Raw genomic sequence first — 16050 nt, forward strand, 5'->3', positions numbered from 1 at the left:
CCCCGGTTCCCGGAGCCCCTCCGGTCCCTGCCCGGCCCCCGGAGCCCCTCCGGTCCCTGCCCCGGTTCCCGGAGCCCCTCCGGTCCCTGCCCGGCCCCCGGAGCCCCCCCGGTCCCTGCCCCGGTTCCCGGTCCCTGCCCCGGTTCCCGGTCCCTGCCCGGCCCCCGGAGCCCCTCCGGTCCCTGCCCGGCCCCCGGAGCCCCCCCGGTCCCTGCCCCGGTTCCCGGTCCCTGCCCCGGTTCCCGGTCCCTGCCCGGCCCCCGGAGCCCCCCCGGTTCCCGGTCCCTGCCCCGGCCCCCGGAGCCCCCCCGGTCCCTGCCCCGGTTCCCGGTTCCTGCCCCGGTTCCCGGTCCCTGCCCGGCCCCCGGAGCCCCCCCGGTCCCTGCCCCGGTTCCCGGTCCCTGCCCGGCCCCCGGAGCCCCCCCGGTTCCCGGTCCCTGCCCCGGCCCCCGGAGCCCCCCCGGTCCCTGCCCCGGTTCCCGGTTCCTGCCCCGGTTCCCGGTCCCTGCCCGGCCCCCGGAGCCCCCCCGGTCCCTGCCCCGGTTCCCGGTCCCTGCCCGGCCCCCGGAGCCCCCCCGGTTCCCGGTCCCTGCCCCGGCCCCCGGAGCCCCCCCGGTCCCTGCCCCGGTTCCCGGTTCCTGCCCCGGTTCCCGGTCCCTGCCCGGCCCCCGGAGCCCCCCCGGTCCCTGCCCCGGTTCCCGGTCCCTGCCCGGCCCCCGGAGCCCCCCCGGTTCCCGGTCCCTGCCCGGCCCCCGGAGCCCCCCCGGTTCCTGCCCCTCGCCCGGGCGGGGGCGCCTCCCGAGCCGCGGTCATGTGACCCGTCCAAGATGGCTGCCGGGGAGCGCCGCGCCGCGCCCGCCGCGGGGAAGGAGGAAGACTTTGAGATTATTGACAAAAAACAGCTCCCTGACGCGGCCGAGCTGAGGAACGAGGAGAAGGCGAAACCGGAGGAAGCACGGTGGTCTGCTCCGATCTTGTCTCTGGCCAGGAAGGCCTCGGAAAACTTGGCGCTGAGCTATGGCAGCGCCCTGAAGTCCGCATCCCTGGTGGGATTGGTGTCCAAGCCCGGCAGCGGTGACAGCCCGGCAAAGACAAGTACGGCTCCGCTTCTTTAGTAAACTCGCTTTTGTGGTGCGCAAATGAGTTCGCTCCCGTAAGTGCTGCTGGGTCGTGTCAGTGGTGCATGGGTGTTACTTTGAATTTCTTTCTTTAAGATGCTGCAGTTTTGTATTGAAGTAAAATTAAACAAGTGACACAGATGTAGGATTTAAGAAATGCATTCTAACCAGAAGAAGCCCAAACTCTTATATTTGGAGAAATTGACTTTTGTTTTATTTGCTGCCTTTTCTCCTTAAAGCTCCAGCAGCCTGACTGCACTGAGGGATCTCTCAAAATTCCACATCCTCCCTCGAATGCTGCTGGTTTCGGGAAGGAATCTCTGTACTTTTCATGTCAGAGACTAGACCAGCAGACTAAGATACAGATTTGTTATAAGTTACTTTTTAACTACACTAAAAATGCCTTCAGTTTAACCACAGACTGCTTTGTTCAACATTGGCATTTGTGGATCTAGCAGATTTGTGGAACAGGTCTCCTAGAACTGAATTTAAATGGCTTTAGTTGAATCATATGGAAAATAAATCTCAGCAATATTTATAATGTGGGGGAAAAAAACCCAAACCCATTCAAATGCAGCAGAAATTGGGCCTGGAGCCTTGTATTCCAGAGTCTCAGACTGGTGCTTAATTGTTCTGGAGCACTGGAGTTCAGTTCTGCTCTGTTTGGTGCTGACCTTTCTGTTTTTACTGGTACTGAGTATTCAAAGGGAAATTCCATGCAGCTGAGTTGTGACAGCATGGGGCAATGTTACTGCTGATGGACTTCTTCATTTTCTGGTGAAAATTCCTCAATTTGGCATAGAGTTGAAGAATGATTGTCCTGAAAAAACAGACTCTTTTCTTTTCCTGCATCTCAAAGTCTCACACCAAACTCCTCGCAGGTTTGTTTCCCGAGTGCCCATCTTGCACTCCTGGGATCTAACCTGACAAAGTGCAGAATATCCCAGTTTCTTTGTTTGCTTTTGGAATAATGCTGTGGATAGATGTAACTGAAAACAGCACACAGCATTTGGCAAGGGGCAGGGAATAAAATATTCTCTTACCTGAAATGAAGGTCCCACATTTCATGGAATTTTTACCATAATTTTTCCTCTTCTTCCTTGTAAAGAGAACACACCACAACCTTCCCACATTGTTCAAAGGATTTGGATGATATTTTGTTGATAAGTTTTATGGAAAATTTTGTATGAAAAATCAGTTAATAACTTGTATATGAAATGTGAACAGGCACTAAGGCACCTGTTCTACCTGTTCAATATTACTTACCTTTGACTAAGCACTTAATTATAATTTAAAGCAGGTATGCTTAAGAAATAAGCCAAGGCCTGCAAGACCACTTGTGGAAAACTTGGAGCTTGTCGCCTGTTGTAATCTTTTTCCAAAGATTTTATAACCTCTATTTGCTACTACAGATCTGTTGATCACATGTTCTAAACACATAAACCCCATCCTAAAACCAGTGTCTTCTGCTGAGGAAATTGTCCTGTCTTGCAGAGAGGCCAGAAGCTTCAATTCTAAAGAAAATTAATCAAGAAAGACTTGCAGTCCCAAAGACCAAGGGATGGAGAACTGTGAGCTTTCCTTTGTGCTTCAGTGTTTTCTGACTTCAAAGGGTGTTGAATAATTACAGTAAACAAGGCATGTGGCTTCAAAAAGATGTTGAAACAAATCTCTTGAGTTGAATAAGATACAAAACTGTGCGACTGCATTCTTAAAGATTGCAGCATCACATCTCTGATCTTTTGCACTGGGGTAACCTGATTCCTAATCTTTAAAGCTTGGCTTTGGTAGTGTGTCTAATACCTGTTTATTTTGCATGTACTAACCTGCACAGTTTTGCAAAAGATGTACTTGACTGTGTAAATTTGCAACAGTCTAAAAATATTGTTCAAGTAATTTAACTTAATGCAAATTGATATTAAGACACTTATTAGTTTAAAAGTGTTTTCATAAAGAGCATTTCATTCATGGTATTTTTTTTTAAGTCTTGTGGGTAATATATGTAAGGTGAGCAAGGTGTAGAGGCAAAGTATTCCTGGTAAGTGAAAATTCAAATTCAAAAAACCATCAAAATGGTTAGCATTGCTTTGAAACACCCAAAAAAACTCACTGTTTTTTTTTGTTTGTGCAGCTTTTTTTTCTGTTCCTAATGTGTAACCTGACAATACTGAGATAAAAATTCTAAATATTATGGTGCTTTTAATCCTCAGCCTCACAGTTTTGAAGCATCCTTTGGCTATAGGCAATATACAGTATACTCCTTCTATATATGTGTATATCTAGAATATAGGTATATTGATTATATACTGTATGTACTATTGTGTATATACTGTATATAGTATATATTCAATGAACTATAGAGTAGCATGCAGAGAGACAGCATTTTGTGTGTATTGTGGTTATTAAGGTCAGTTAGATTAGAATGACTCTGTTTTCCCTCTTCTGATACAAGGAGGAGTTTTGCTCATTTTTAACCCTAAATTAACATTGTATGCACAAAAAGGAAAACACTGGAGAGACTTTTGCACAATCTTAAAAACATTGTTAACCATCTTGAGTGTGACTGACACAGGGTTGGGGCTTCTGCCACTGCTTTTTCTGCAGAGTGGGGATGTGTGTGACCCACAGGTGACAGCAAGACTGTCCTGCTGAAACAGCAGTGGCTTAAAACCTGATTTTGGTGGCCACTGGGCTGTGGTTGGCAGCTCCTGTCAGAGCCTGCAGGTGCCTTAAGAAGCAAGGGAGCTGGTCCTGGTCCCCCTCACCCTGTTGTCCCAAAACATGTTATTTCACTTGGTCTGCAAGAGGCCAATCCATGCACAGAGTGGAGGGATTTGATTTATTTATAGTTTTACACAGAAAGGGGGCTGGGTGGCAAATCCACAAAGCCAGCACAACTACCAAAATTTTTCACTTTAGGCATTAGGCATTAGTGTTCATTGGTTACAAATTCCCTTGTTCTCTTATTAATTACCATTCTATCTTCTATCGGTGAATGATATCCAGGCTCAGTCTGTCTGTCCTTTTGGCTCAGTGAGTTTCTTGGGTCAGTGGTCACAATCTGCCCCTGCCAGAATTACCTTCTACCCAGTCAGAGCTGATTGAGCACAGTTGCTGCGTTGATTTTATGAGTTTCTTCCTTATATTGGGGGTTCTGCCTAATGTCATAAAATCATAGAATATGCTGGATTGGAAGGGAGCCACTAGGATCATTGAGTCCAACTCCTAGCCCTGTACAGGACCATCCCCAAGAGTCACACCATGTGCCTGAAAGTGTTGTACAAACGCTCCTTGAGCTCTGTCGGGCTTGGTGCTGTTACCACTGCCATGAGGAGCCCATTCCAGCGCCCAACCATCCTCTGGGTGAGGAACCTTTTCCTGACCTCAGCCTAAACCTCCCCTGACTCAGCTTCAGGCCGTCCCTGCGGCGCATAAATCTGAATCCTTTGTGTCCACTCTCAGTGCTACATCCTTTTATTAACCTCCCCTAGGCCTGAGCTCACTGAAGCACGTCCAGCCCTAAACCTTAACAGGGCAATTCTACCGACCAGAGATTCGCCTTTGTAACACCTGGGCGTCGCTTACAGCTTGCTCGTTAGCTGATGTTTCACGGGTTAAATCGCCCTTATTGTTGCTTAGGCTTGAAACTGTACAAAGATCGAGAAACATCCTTTCTCAAGGAGATCCGTACATAATTCCACAGCTTGCAGCAGGCCCCGGCCGGGCCGAGCCCGCCCCGCGCCCCTCACACGGCTCTAAGATGGCGGCCGGCCCGCCCCCGGCCCCGGCCCCGGCCCCGCCGCGCCGCCGTGGCCGTGGTAACGCGGCGGGCCGGGGTCCCTCAGCCCCGGCGCCCCCGGCCCGGCCCCGCCGCTCAGGTACGGACCCCGCGGGCCGGGGCTGGGGCCGTGTCCCCCCCGGGGGCCGGGCGTGGCGCTGAGGGGGGGTTCACCCAGCTCGCCCCCGCCGCAGGATGGAGGCCCCGCGGGGCACCGCGGCGAGGGGGTCATTAAAAGCTGCGCGGCGTCTCCGTGCAGATTCTCCCCGGGTACTCGGCACTGGGGAAGCCACGCCTCGAGTGCTGTGATCAGTTCGGGGCCCCTCAATTCAGAAATTCAGCACTGAGGGGCTGCAGCGGGCCCAGAGGAGGGCAGCGGAGCTGGGGAAGGTTCTGGAGCACAGGTCCCAGGAGGAGCGGCTGAGGGAGTGGGGGGTGTTTAGTCTGGAGAAAAGGAGGCTCGGGGTGGCCTTGTCACTGTCTCCAAGTCCCTGGCAGGAGGCTGTAGCCAGGTGGAGGTCAGGCTCTTCTCACAGGCAACCAGTGATAAGACGAGGGGATATAATCTCACACTGCACCAGGCGAGGTTTAGGTTGGACATTAGGCAGTATTTCTTCACAGAAGGTGAAGATTATACATTACATTATACACAGAAAGGTGACTGATTATACTTTGGAAGGGGCAGCCCAGAGAGGTGGTGGAGTCACTGTCCCTGGAGCTGTTTAAAGAAAAACTGGATCTGGTACTCAGTGCCCTGGCCTAGTTTGATCATACATTGGACTCGATGATCTCAGAGGTGTTTTCCAGCCTATTTGGTTCTGAGACTGTGAAGCAGCTTTCCTTTCCCCACCCATGTGCCCCCAGGTACACGGTGTCACACCATGGAGGAGCGTGCCAACCTCATGAACATGATGAAGCTCAGCATCAAAATCCTCATCCAGTCAGCCCTGAGCCTGGGCCGGACCCTGGACTCTGACTTCCCACCACTGCAGCAGTTCTTCGTGGTGCTGGAGCACTGCCTCAAGCACGGGCTCAAAGGTGGGCACTGGCTGCCAGGCTGAGGAGAGGCAGCTCAAGGAGTCTCTGTCATGTCCTGCTGTGGCTCCAGCTTGACTTCTGAATGACGTTATTAGTTCTGTTAATATACGATGCTAATCAGTAATACAGATAGAATTATTTGGTTACCCTTGTACACCCTGTATTTTGTGCCTCCTAAACTGTCAGAGTATTTTTAATGCCCCCTTTCCATAGACATGTTATAAGCTGATAAGACAAAGTAACAAAGTAAATTCTGTCTAAAATTCTGGAGTTGGAAGCCTGTCATTTTTCCTCACAAATCTCTCTATATGCTCCCTTTAGTGAAGAAGACTTTTATTGGACAGAACAAATCGTTTTTTGGTCCTTTGGAGATAGTGGAAAAACTTTGTCCTGAAGCATCAGATATAGCAACTAGTGTTAAAAATCTGCCAGAGTTGAAGTAAGTTAATTGTTGGGGATGATGCATTTTGCTAATACTGCTGGGAAAAGGAATCCTTCATGTTGTCTCTTGGCTTCCTTAACAAGCTCTTGTTCTCAAAGAAAAAAAAAATAGGGTGTGTAGGAGGCATTGACTTCTCCAAGAGATAAGGAGAATATCTCAAAATATTCAGAATTTCTGACTCAAACAATGCTATCAGATTGAAAACAACATTTGGAAACTTTTATAACCTTGCTAAAAATAACTAAAGTATTCATAGGTATTTTTTTCCTCTTCTTTCCCCCACTTTCATGATTTTATGTCATTTTGTGCAAGTGCTGGTAGTATTTGGTTTGAGTGATTCAGGATGAGTGAGATAGACATGATTTTAATACTAGGATGTATTAATGGTTGGATTATGGTGGTAGTTGACAATATGTATGGGTTTTCAAATTAAGAAGACTTTACAATATACTTTCCCTGAAGAAAGGAATATACTTAAATGTTCTTGTGTTCTGAAGACAACAGTTCATTTCCCCAGAGATTTGTTCTTGTTTTTTATTAAATAATGTCCTTCCCCTCACTTTGTAAACTGAGAATTTTGAATTGCACAAATCTAGTTAATAAAACACCTTGGTTTTACCAAAACATGCATTTTATCATTTTAGGACTGCTGTGGGCAGAGGGAGGGCTTGGCTTTATCTAGCACTCATGCAAAAGAAACTGGCAGATTATCTCAAAGTACTCCTGGACCATAAGCATCTGTTAAGGTAACAGCACAGACGTGTATTCCTGAATGTTCCTGAAACATTGACACTTCCTGTGGCTCCAGGGAGAGTCATTAATTGACCAGTTTAAGCTTATTCTTGCAGCCTGCAGAGGAGCAAGTGTTTAATTGTTTTTGCAGTGAATCTACAAAGGAACTAGCAGAGTATTTTCTGAGAGAGTTCTGAATCTTCTGCCTTATGCAATAAATGAATGAGAACTCAGCTGAGTTTTGTAAAGGCTGCGTTATTGTTTATATGATTTCAGTGATGGAAGTGCCATTATGACTGTTTGATGTGCAGTGATGCCTTGTACTGTTTGTTCCAGTGAATTTTATGAACCTGATGCATTGATGATGGAGGAGGAAGGAGCAGTTATCGTGGGTCTGCTGGTTGGACTGAATGTTATTGATGCAAACCTCTGCTTGAAAGGAGAAGACTTGGATTCCCAGGTGAAGATTAAAGCTTAAATAGGATCAGCTGGTATAGGATTCTAGTCGAATTAAGTACATCTATAAATACTTTATTGAGATGGGTCCAGATTTCTTTCCAGCATGGCCTGTGCTGAAGTTTGTTGTGTTTCCCTCAGTGAATTAAAAGAAAGTACATAAGTAGCAGTTTATGGAAATACTGTCAAAACTAATAACTGCAAGGAAACTGTTCACACATAATATGGTTACTTTGATGCTTTTATGACAAATGCTAGCTTGTATGCTTGCATCAGCTAGGAAGAATATAGGTATTATTTGTCTCTCTAAATCTCAACTTCAGATTTTTATCACTTACCAAATATACAGTAATGCCTGCTTCTACACATAATTGCACTATGAAGGTGTGTTAATATCTTAAATATATTTTTCAGGTTGGAGTGATTGATTTTTCCTTGTACCTTAAAGAAACACAGGACAGTGATAGCAAACAGTATGTATGGTGAATTAATAATTCTAAATCATTACCATTTTTATAGAACAAACCTGGCAGACAGTCTGTGGGAGGATGGGATTCCTGGAGACTTCAGACTATTAATCATCCGAAAAGGAGAACCCAAACCAGATTTTGTTACCTAAACAAAAGTAATATCTTTCAGAGACTGAATTTGTGGTAGTTTTAACAACAATTTGGAGAGTTTGAGTCTTGAGCTGGAACCAAATTAAAAGTACACAAAATATTAGATTGTGGTTTTATTTGGTTTTGGAAGAGATGATTTGCCAGCTCACCCATTGCCAACTCACTGCTTTGTTTCTAAGCACAGTTTCAGGAACCCTCTCAACTAAGTAGCTGTCTTTGAGGGAGAGATCAGTTATGGAGGAAAAAATGTAATTTTAAGTGAAATATTAGATTTGAGACTGCAGTTAGCAGCACAGATCAGGTCTTCTAAGGTCTTCTAAGACCTGAAGCAAATGAAGGGATATTCATATTTTATGTGCTTTTGTCACTTCAGAGCACTTCACTGTGGAGCTGCTGAGAAGCAGCCAAGCAGCTGCTTCACCTCCCTGGTCCTTCTGATCCAGCTCAGACACAAGTATTTTTATAAGGAAAGGATAAAATATTTTAGCTCTGTTTGCAGGTCTATGCTTGAAAGCCCTAGTACAGAATAGTACTTTAGAATGAAAGAGTTTCTTCTCAATCAATAAATTCTCACTTTTACAATTAGAGATGGAGGGATTACAGCTGTCCTTGACCAGAAGCATTATGTGGAAGAACTGAACCGACATCTAAGGTGGGATTTTCTTCTATTCTCATATATAAACACTTGTCCTGTTTAGCTTTTCCAGCATGACTTTGAATGTCTCTGCTGCCAGTCCTGTAGATTTTTGTTTGATATTGAAATGTCTTTTCTGATTATTTCCCAAAAATCTTAGTTTCATTTTGTAGTCCTACTCTTCTGTGGGTACATGCAATGTGGAAAGCAAGTGTGTGTACTAGTTTACTTTTTTGAGAGTGATTAACAGAACATTTTGGAACTATTTTTTTCAAGAGAAACTATTGCAATTGGATCTGGAAATTCATTCCTTGGAGGAAGAGTCTCTAACTCTTCCCCCATAGGTTGCTCAGTGGGACAAGCAGGCCTCCCTTACTCTCTTGAGCAGGAGAGATGTTACGACTGCAAAAGCTAAGCCAGAACAGGGCTGCCAGCAGAAGGACAAGGTCCTCTCAGTGCTTGAGAGGGACAGTAGTGCTTCCTCAGGTTTTTCCCCAGCTCACCAAAGTACTTCATTGATAACAAATGCAAGATGGTAAAAATACTCTTGAGGACAGGAGTAAAAGTTGAACATTGACACTTCATTTATTGCTTTTTATGGATCTCTCTTCCTTGCTGCAGTTGCACGGTTGCAGATCTCCAGAACAAAATAGACTGTTTAGAAAAGACCAATTCAAAACTCCAGGAAGAGGTTTGTATCTGGTTTGTTAAATATTTCTCACAGCTCTCTTCCATCAGAGACAAAACTCCCTAAGACTGTACCTTACACCTAAAATATTTGAGTAGATACTGGTGAGCTGTGGGGACTGGACAGACTGGCATGGGTTGGTGTGACTTCTAGTTCATACCACAGATCCAGGGTGGATTTTAACCTTTTACACTATGGTGCCTTTCTTTGCTCAGTTAATATTTAAAAATAATTGATGAGGGTGTGAAGCAGAAGTTGGTGAATAAATGTTGGTGGGCACATTAATTTTGGGTGACAGTGGGTATGGCTGCAGAAGGGTCAGGCAGCTCCTGGGGAGAGCAAAAGGGGAAGTGAGCTGCACAGCTGCTGCAGAGACTGAACTACTGACTTCAGAATTGCTCCAGATGCTGCATGATTGCACAGTCATTAAATATAGATCTGTTCTCTTCACACAGCTTGCAGCAGCTACCGACCGAATTGGATCCCTTCAGGAAGAGCAGCAGCAGCTAAAACAACAGAATGAATTAATTCGTGAACGGAGTGAAAAAAGTGTAGAGGTGGAACACCTGTTTAGAGATTATGAGGATCCTTAAAATAAGTGATCTCTTTTGATCAGCTGTATTGAGTTCTCCCGAGCCCACTGTGCACTGGAATGCTCAGCACAGTTGAGCACGTTGCTATGGAGGTCACTGGGTTTGGGTGTTGTATGCTCAGGCATTAGATTTTACTGTTCTTTACTACACACCCAAAAATACACTTGCAGAAGGAAGAACGAATTCAAAGTATTAGAAGTATGAAAGTAAAAAGAGTAAAGTATTGAAGTATTTTTATCATTACTGTATCTTTAAAATTTCAGCTTATTAATGTTTGCCAGGTCATTGATTGTAAAACATTAGGATGTAACTTGAAATAGCACTTTGAAATACTGTGTTACACACAAGAATTAAAGAGATATTTTAAATACTTTGTGATCTTATGTAGCTGATGTTTTTTGTAGGTAACAAAAGAGGATACAAAAGTAGAATTGGATACTTACAAGCAGTCTCGCCAGGGCCTTGATGAGATGTACAGTGATGTTTGGAAGCAGTTGAAAGAAGAAAAAAAAGTCAGACTGGTAAGGAAACTTGACTATAGAAAGTGAAGTGAAAGACACAGGATTCAGCCTACGGTAACATTACAAATACAAGAGCACAGCTGTGCATCTTTTGCAGCTGTTCAGAATTCATAGAGCAATTGCAAGCAAGATGCTGGGCATTGGTCATTAACAGTGTCTGTAAGATACTGGGAATTGGGGCTTTTGGAATGTTGGAAATAAAAGTCCTCTTTTTAAGGAACCATTGATATTGCTATAGCAGAGACGTAGTTTGTGTATGGGGTTGTCTGGGTTTTATCCCTGACCTATGGCTACGTAGCAGTAACTAGGAAATGTCTTTGTAAGGAACTAGAGAAAGAGTTGGAGCTACAAATTGGAATGAAAACAGAAATGGAAATTGCCATGAAACTTCTGGAAAAAGATACTCATGAAAAACAGGACACTTTAGTTGCCCTTCGCCAACAGTTAGAAGAAGTGAAGGCCATTAACTTGCAGATGTTTCACAAATCCCAGGTATGTACAGGGGGCTGGGGATGGTTTTGTGGGGATTCTCTTGTTTGGGTGGGTTGTGGTTTTACATCATTTTTTTTCAGTTGAACAAAACTGTATGATAGGCATTTCTACAAGGAAGCCATGGTGTAGCAGTGCTCACACAAAATATACAGAGCTTGTTTCCATTAATGAAACAAAGTTTAACTAGCCTCTCCGTGCATGAAGTAAGAGTTCAGCAAGCCTTCCTCTCCTACACCTGGTTCCAGGAATCCAGAGGAGATTTCTCTCCATTTTTATGGCCTCTTTCTTGATGCCTCTTCAGGCTTTATCCAAGTCTTTGTCTCCTTCCCAGACACTTGCAAGTCAGCGAAACCCCAGTGCTGAGGTGTGCCTTTACTTTTGAAAGCAGTATTTATTTGGGTTTTTTGGTTTTTTTTGGTTTTTTTTGCTTCCTGGTTCCATGCCCACTGAGTGCAGTTGTTACATTCAAATCATAATTGGTATTGTTAGCCTATCAATTTAATCTGGTTTTATTTCTTCAGGCTTTTTCTGAAGAGAACATTTTGGCTTGTAGCTGATCTTATAGGTCAAAACATAGTTAAGGTGGTTTGGGTTTTTTCTGAAGTTATAACAAAACAATTGGAGCAGTGTCTGCTCTGGAATTATCAGCATTTTGTTTGCATATTCCTGTCAGACCCAAGCATGGCCTTTAGCAAGTTGAACATTCTTTATCTGGTGGCAGACTTTAAACACTGTTCATTATTTCCTACAGAATGCAGAGTGTTCGTTACAACAGAAAACAGAAGCAATATCCTCTTTTGAAGGAAAAACAAATGAGATGATGTCCTCTATGAAACAAATGGAAGAGAGGTAATAATTGCAAGATCAGAAAGTCAACATTGAAGTCAGTAGAAAGTTTCCAATATAAACCTTTACAAGATGACCTTCCATATGCCCCATAGACATTTGGGCCTGTGTGCCAGCATGAGTTTTTTACTTTCTCCTCTTCTTCCCTCTGCGCTTGCTGTTCTCTATTCCCAGGCACACAGGCCCATAACTGACCCACTGGGAAAACCATAGCTCTTTCCATAAGCAGGGTGTTGAAAAACATGTTAACTTCACTTTAAGAACAGGTGTGACTTTGCTTTTGGGTTTTTTTCAAAAACAACTGCTTTCAAAAGTCTTTTTTTTTCTCCACTAGCATTTTCAGTTCAAGCTTTTATAAAGATCCCTGTGGTAACTTTAAAACAAGGGGGTGAGAGGGTGCAGGGAAGGAGTGAATCGAAAACAAATGTTTGTGTTCCTTCCCGTGCAGGCTGCAGCAGGCAGAGAAGGCCAGGCAGGCAGCTGAGGAGCGGTGCAATAAGATGAAGCAGGAGCTGGCTGGGAGGCTCGACTCATGTCGGCAGCAGATGGCCCAGCTGGACAGCAAATGGTATTTAATCTGAGCAGGTGTTTTCCTTCCCTTTGCCGTTTTTTTAAGAAGTGTTTTATGCTCAGGTCTAATAAGGGGGTGAGTTTGAAATTCTGTTGGCTTCAGCATTGACAGACTTATGCAGAACCCAGGGAAGCACAACACTTCTGTACAATATGCAGTTAGCATCAGGATTTTGACATGTTTTTTTCAGAACATCTAATTTAGAGCACAGAGTGGCAGAAAAAAAATCTGCCCATTCCAACTAGCAGTGCAGCTTTCAACTGCTTTTTTAATAAATCAGGAGATAGGTATATTCATGATTGTAGGCTCAGCATACAACTGACTATCATCCAAAGGGACTGGATTTTTGAAGGGACTTAGGGGTGTTTCCTTAGGGAATGTTAATCCTCTAAAGATTTCTAAAACTGATAGAAAAATCTTCTTTCACTGTTCAGACTGCAGGGTAGAGTGTCCCTTCTAAACATGACAGTTTAAACACAGGTAGTAAAATATTAACTTGTGGGGATTGGTTTCTTTGGGGGTCTCTTGGTTGGTTGGCTTTCTTCTAGCCCTTCATTGCTGTTTGTTTTCTGTAACCTGAAAATGTTAACATATGTTAAATGTTAACAGTTTTAACATTTTGACGTCTGCTGCCTATTCTTTCCTTTCCCAGAACACCACCCTAGTTTTGCCCTCTTTTGGACAAGATTTCTACTTCTCACACTGTTGCTATCCTTAAGTGCTATAGGATATTCTTCTGCTATAGGGTTTTTTTTAGAATGAATTATTTTTAAATAGCTCCACTCTGGAAAAGGAATTAAAATCCGAAAAGGAACAGAGACAAACTTTGCAAAAAGAACTGCACCAAGAGAAGGATGCAACCACTCTGCTTAAAACAGAATTGCAACAGATGGAAGGACTGAAAAAGGTAAGCACAGTTTCAAGCATTCAGAACAACTAAATGTGATTTATTTTTTAAGCATGAACATTCTTGTTAACCTGAAGAGGATTTGCTGCCACATAGGGAGCAGTTTCTAAGGACACAGTTGTGCACCTGTACCTGTCTGTGTGCTCCTGTGTTGGCACAGGACTGCTATTTTCTATCTATGTTGAAGGATGTTCAAAGCCTGAAAATCTTCCTTTTCTTGGTAAATGTGGTTAAATGATTCCATTGTTTGTGCAGAACCTGCAGGTAGTTCCACCATGTAATTTTAAAAATCAAGCCTTAGCAACAAGGGGATTTGCAAAGGAGCTGATTCTTGAAAACTGCTTGGGTCGTTTGGGTAGACTAATTGAGGTTATAGATCAAGCAGTGCACAAGAAACTTGATTTTGTGCTTGATTTCATAGGAGCTGAGAAAGCTACAAGATGAGAAGCAGCAGCTGAAGAAGGTCCGTGAGGAGCAGGAGCAAGCTCTTCAAGAAATGGGACTTCATCTCAGCCAGTAAGTTCTAGGGAACAGAACTCCTGTAAGTGATGTAAGGTGCAGTATCAGACTAATACCAAGAATTTTAAACCTCATTTATTTATAAAAATCAATTGATGTGAGAATTTTAGTAGGCAATTACTATGTATGAGAAACTAAAGAGCCATGAAATGAAAGTGAGGGAGGATCTTGTCAGAGTGAGCTGGCTGAGAGGAAACATTAAAGGAAAAGTTTAGTTCTTGTAGTGGAACTGTGCTTTTCCTACATTCTTCTGTTTATACTGAAAAAGAGGCAAACCCTGAGTTGACAGAGTTTCCTGGTGATAGTGAGTGGTTCAGATTGGTAACAGGGAGCTGACTGAAGAACTGGGGTTTGGGTTCAGTGGCTCGACAGTGGAATGGCAGGGAAAACCAAACACAACTAAATAAAAAGTCATGCAGAGCATAATTTCTTTTTTCCAGATCGAAGCTGAAGATGGAAGATATTAAAGAAGTAAATAAAGCACTAAAGGTATCTCATGGATTTTTTGACTAAGCGTATGAATTTCATTTAACACCTTCAAATTTCACCGTGGTTATTCTGCTCTAAAAGGTACTTTTGAAAAGTACCAGCAACGTTGGTAAAATGCCTATAAGTTTATTTGTATCTCCAGCATGGTTTTCATACCAATTTTCCAGGGTCATACGTGGCTGAAGGATGATGAAGCAACCCACTGCAAGCAATGTAAAAAGGAATTTTCCATCTCAAGAAGGAAGGTAATGTCGTTCAGCTGATTATTTTTAAATAATCCATGGAAAACAAAAGTGGTGCTGTTGCATACCTTGCTAGGGAAGACTGAACCTGTTCAATTCCAAATCTTGTTGGCATGATAAATAATTGCTGAGCAGGCACTGCTCAGTGCCCGGCCCGCGGCGGGCCAGTGCAGTCTCTCCCTGCACAGCCCTCCCTCCGCAGCCAGGCCCACGCCCGCTCCTGCTCCGGCTCCTGCTCCTGGCTGTCCCCGAGCCAGGGCGGGTGCAGCTCCGGCTCCTGCTCCTGGCTGTCCCCGAGCCAGGGCGGGTGCAGCTCCGGCTCCTGCTCCTGGCTGTCCCCGAGCCAGGGCGGGTGCAGCTCCGGCTCCTGCTCCTGGCTGTCCCCGAGCCAGGGCGGGTGCAGCTCCTGGCCGCGGAGGGAGGGAGGGAGGGAGGGAGGGAGGCTGCACTGGGATCGCCGGCCCTGCACAGGAGGAAGTGCTGCTGGGAGGGCTGGGCTTGGTGGAAGTGGAGGGACTCGGTGGACTCAGACGCAGTTGCCAAGGCCTGACCTCTCTTCCTGATGCTGGTTTTAGGCAGCTGTGCTCATTCTGACTCTTTTTTTGTAGCACCACTGCAGAAACTGCGGGGACATCTTCTGCAACACTTGTTCCAGTAACGAACTTGCGCTGCCATCCTACCCAAAACCCGTCCGTGTCTGTGATAATTGTCACACATTGCTGCTCCAGCAGTGCTCCTCTAACTCCTCCTAAGGCTCTCCCACCCTTGACAGAGCCACTTTAACATTGGAAAGTAGCCATTATTTTTTTAATTCTGAATTGCAGGTGTCTTCTGTGCAGCAGACTGGACTGGCTGGTCTGATAATTTCCACTGTAAGAGCAGTGTAAATTAATTTGTAGGGATTGTGCAAGCTAATGCTTCTCCAATTGAAATAACTAAGAAGCTTATATCAACTGTAATTTCCCCAAAAGTTCTATTTGAAACTAAGATTCATTTTTCTGATTTTTATAGATATTTGTATTAAAATTTGTATATGGCATTTCTACATTTATTTGATCCCTGTAGAAATCATTGTCTCTCTGTACATGAATTTAATTTCTTTACCTTCACTGTAGGTGCTCCTGTGTGTTCCCCTGGCTCGTGTACAGTTTTGTATTTGCTCTAAGTCAGTCAGAGAGGAAAAGGTCAATTTATGAATTGTGTATAGAAAGCTTTATAAGGAGTGTCAATGAATGTGCCTTCAGTTCACTGCGGAGTCAAAAACTGCACATTATACTTGTTCTGGAAGTTGCTGTGACCACAGTGCAGTAGTTACACAATAAAGACTTTTGCAAAAACTGAAAGCAAGTGAAGTGCTAATTTTT

At 44.6% G+C, this 16050-nt stretch overlaps 1 protein-coding gene across 4 annotated transcripts; it reads left to right on the top strand.

The window, feature by feature from the left end:
* The first annotated feature begins 798 nt into the window (after positions 1-798).
* RUFY1 (RUN and FYVE domain containing 1) lies at positions 799-16029 on the top strand. Of its 4 annotated transcripts, none has more exons than XM_068205863.1 (18): positions 799-1095; positions 5761-5934; positions 6256-6373; positions 7021-7122; positions 7445-7568; positions 7979-8037; positions 8771-8836; positions 9440-9509; positions 9962-10063; positions 10504-10620; positions 10945-11112; positions 11864-11961; positions 12407-12526; positions 13307-13436; positions 13858-13952; positions 14396-14444; positions 14612-14689; positions 15295-16029. In XM_068205863.1, the coding sequence occupies exons 1-18, from the start codon at positions 828-830 to the stop codon at positions 15436-15438; spliced, it is 2082 nt and encodes a 693-aa protein (XP_068061964.1). In that variant the 5' UTR covers positions 799-827; the 3' UTR covers positions 15439-16029. The 4 variants fall into 4 exon arrangements, with proteins under 4 accessions (XP_068061964.1, XP_068061966.1, XP_068061967.1 ...); XM_068205865.1 differs by having other exon boundaries at positions 823-1153; XM_068205866.1 differs by lacking the exon at positions 799-1095 and adding an exon at positions 4926-4996.
* The last annotated feature ends 21 nt before the right edge of the window (positions 16030-16050 follow it).

Source organism: Anomalospiza imberbis, chromosome 15 (assembly GCF_031753505.1).
Source record: "Anomalospiza imberbis isolate Cuckoo-Finch-1a 21T00152 chromosome 15, ASM3175350v1, whole genome shotgun sequence".
In the NCBI taxonomy this organism is placed as follows: domain Eukaryota; kingdom Metazoa; phylum Chordata; class Aves; order Passeriformes; family Viduidae; genus Anomalospiza; species Anomalospiza imberbis.

Excerpts from the sequence above, each read along its gene's own strand:
- RUFY1 (XM_068205863.1), top strand. The coding sequence starts at position 828 with ATGGCTGCCGGGGAGCGCCGCGCCGCGCCCGCCGCGGGGAAGGAGGAA. Across the intron at positions 10,064-10,503 it reads GGAGTGAAAAAAGTGTAGAG|GTAACAAAAGAGGATACAAA; the intron begins GTGGAACACCTG and ends TGTTTTTTGTAG. Across the intron at positions 10,621-10,944 it reads AAGAAAAAAAAGTCAGACTG|GAACTAGAGAAAGAGTTGGA; the intron begins GTAAGGAAACTT and ends TGTCTTTGTAAG.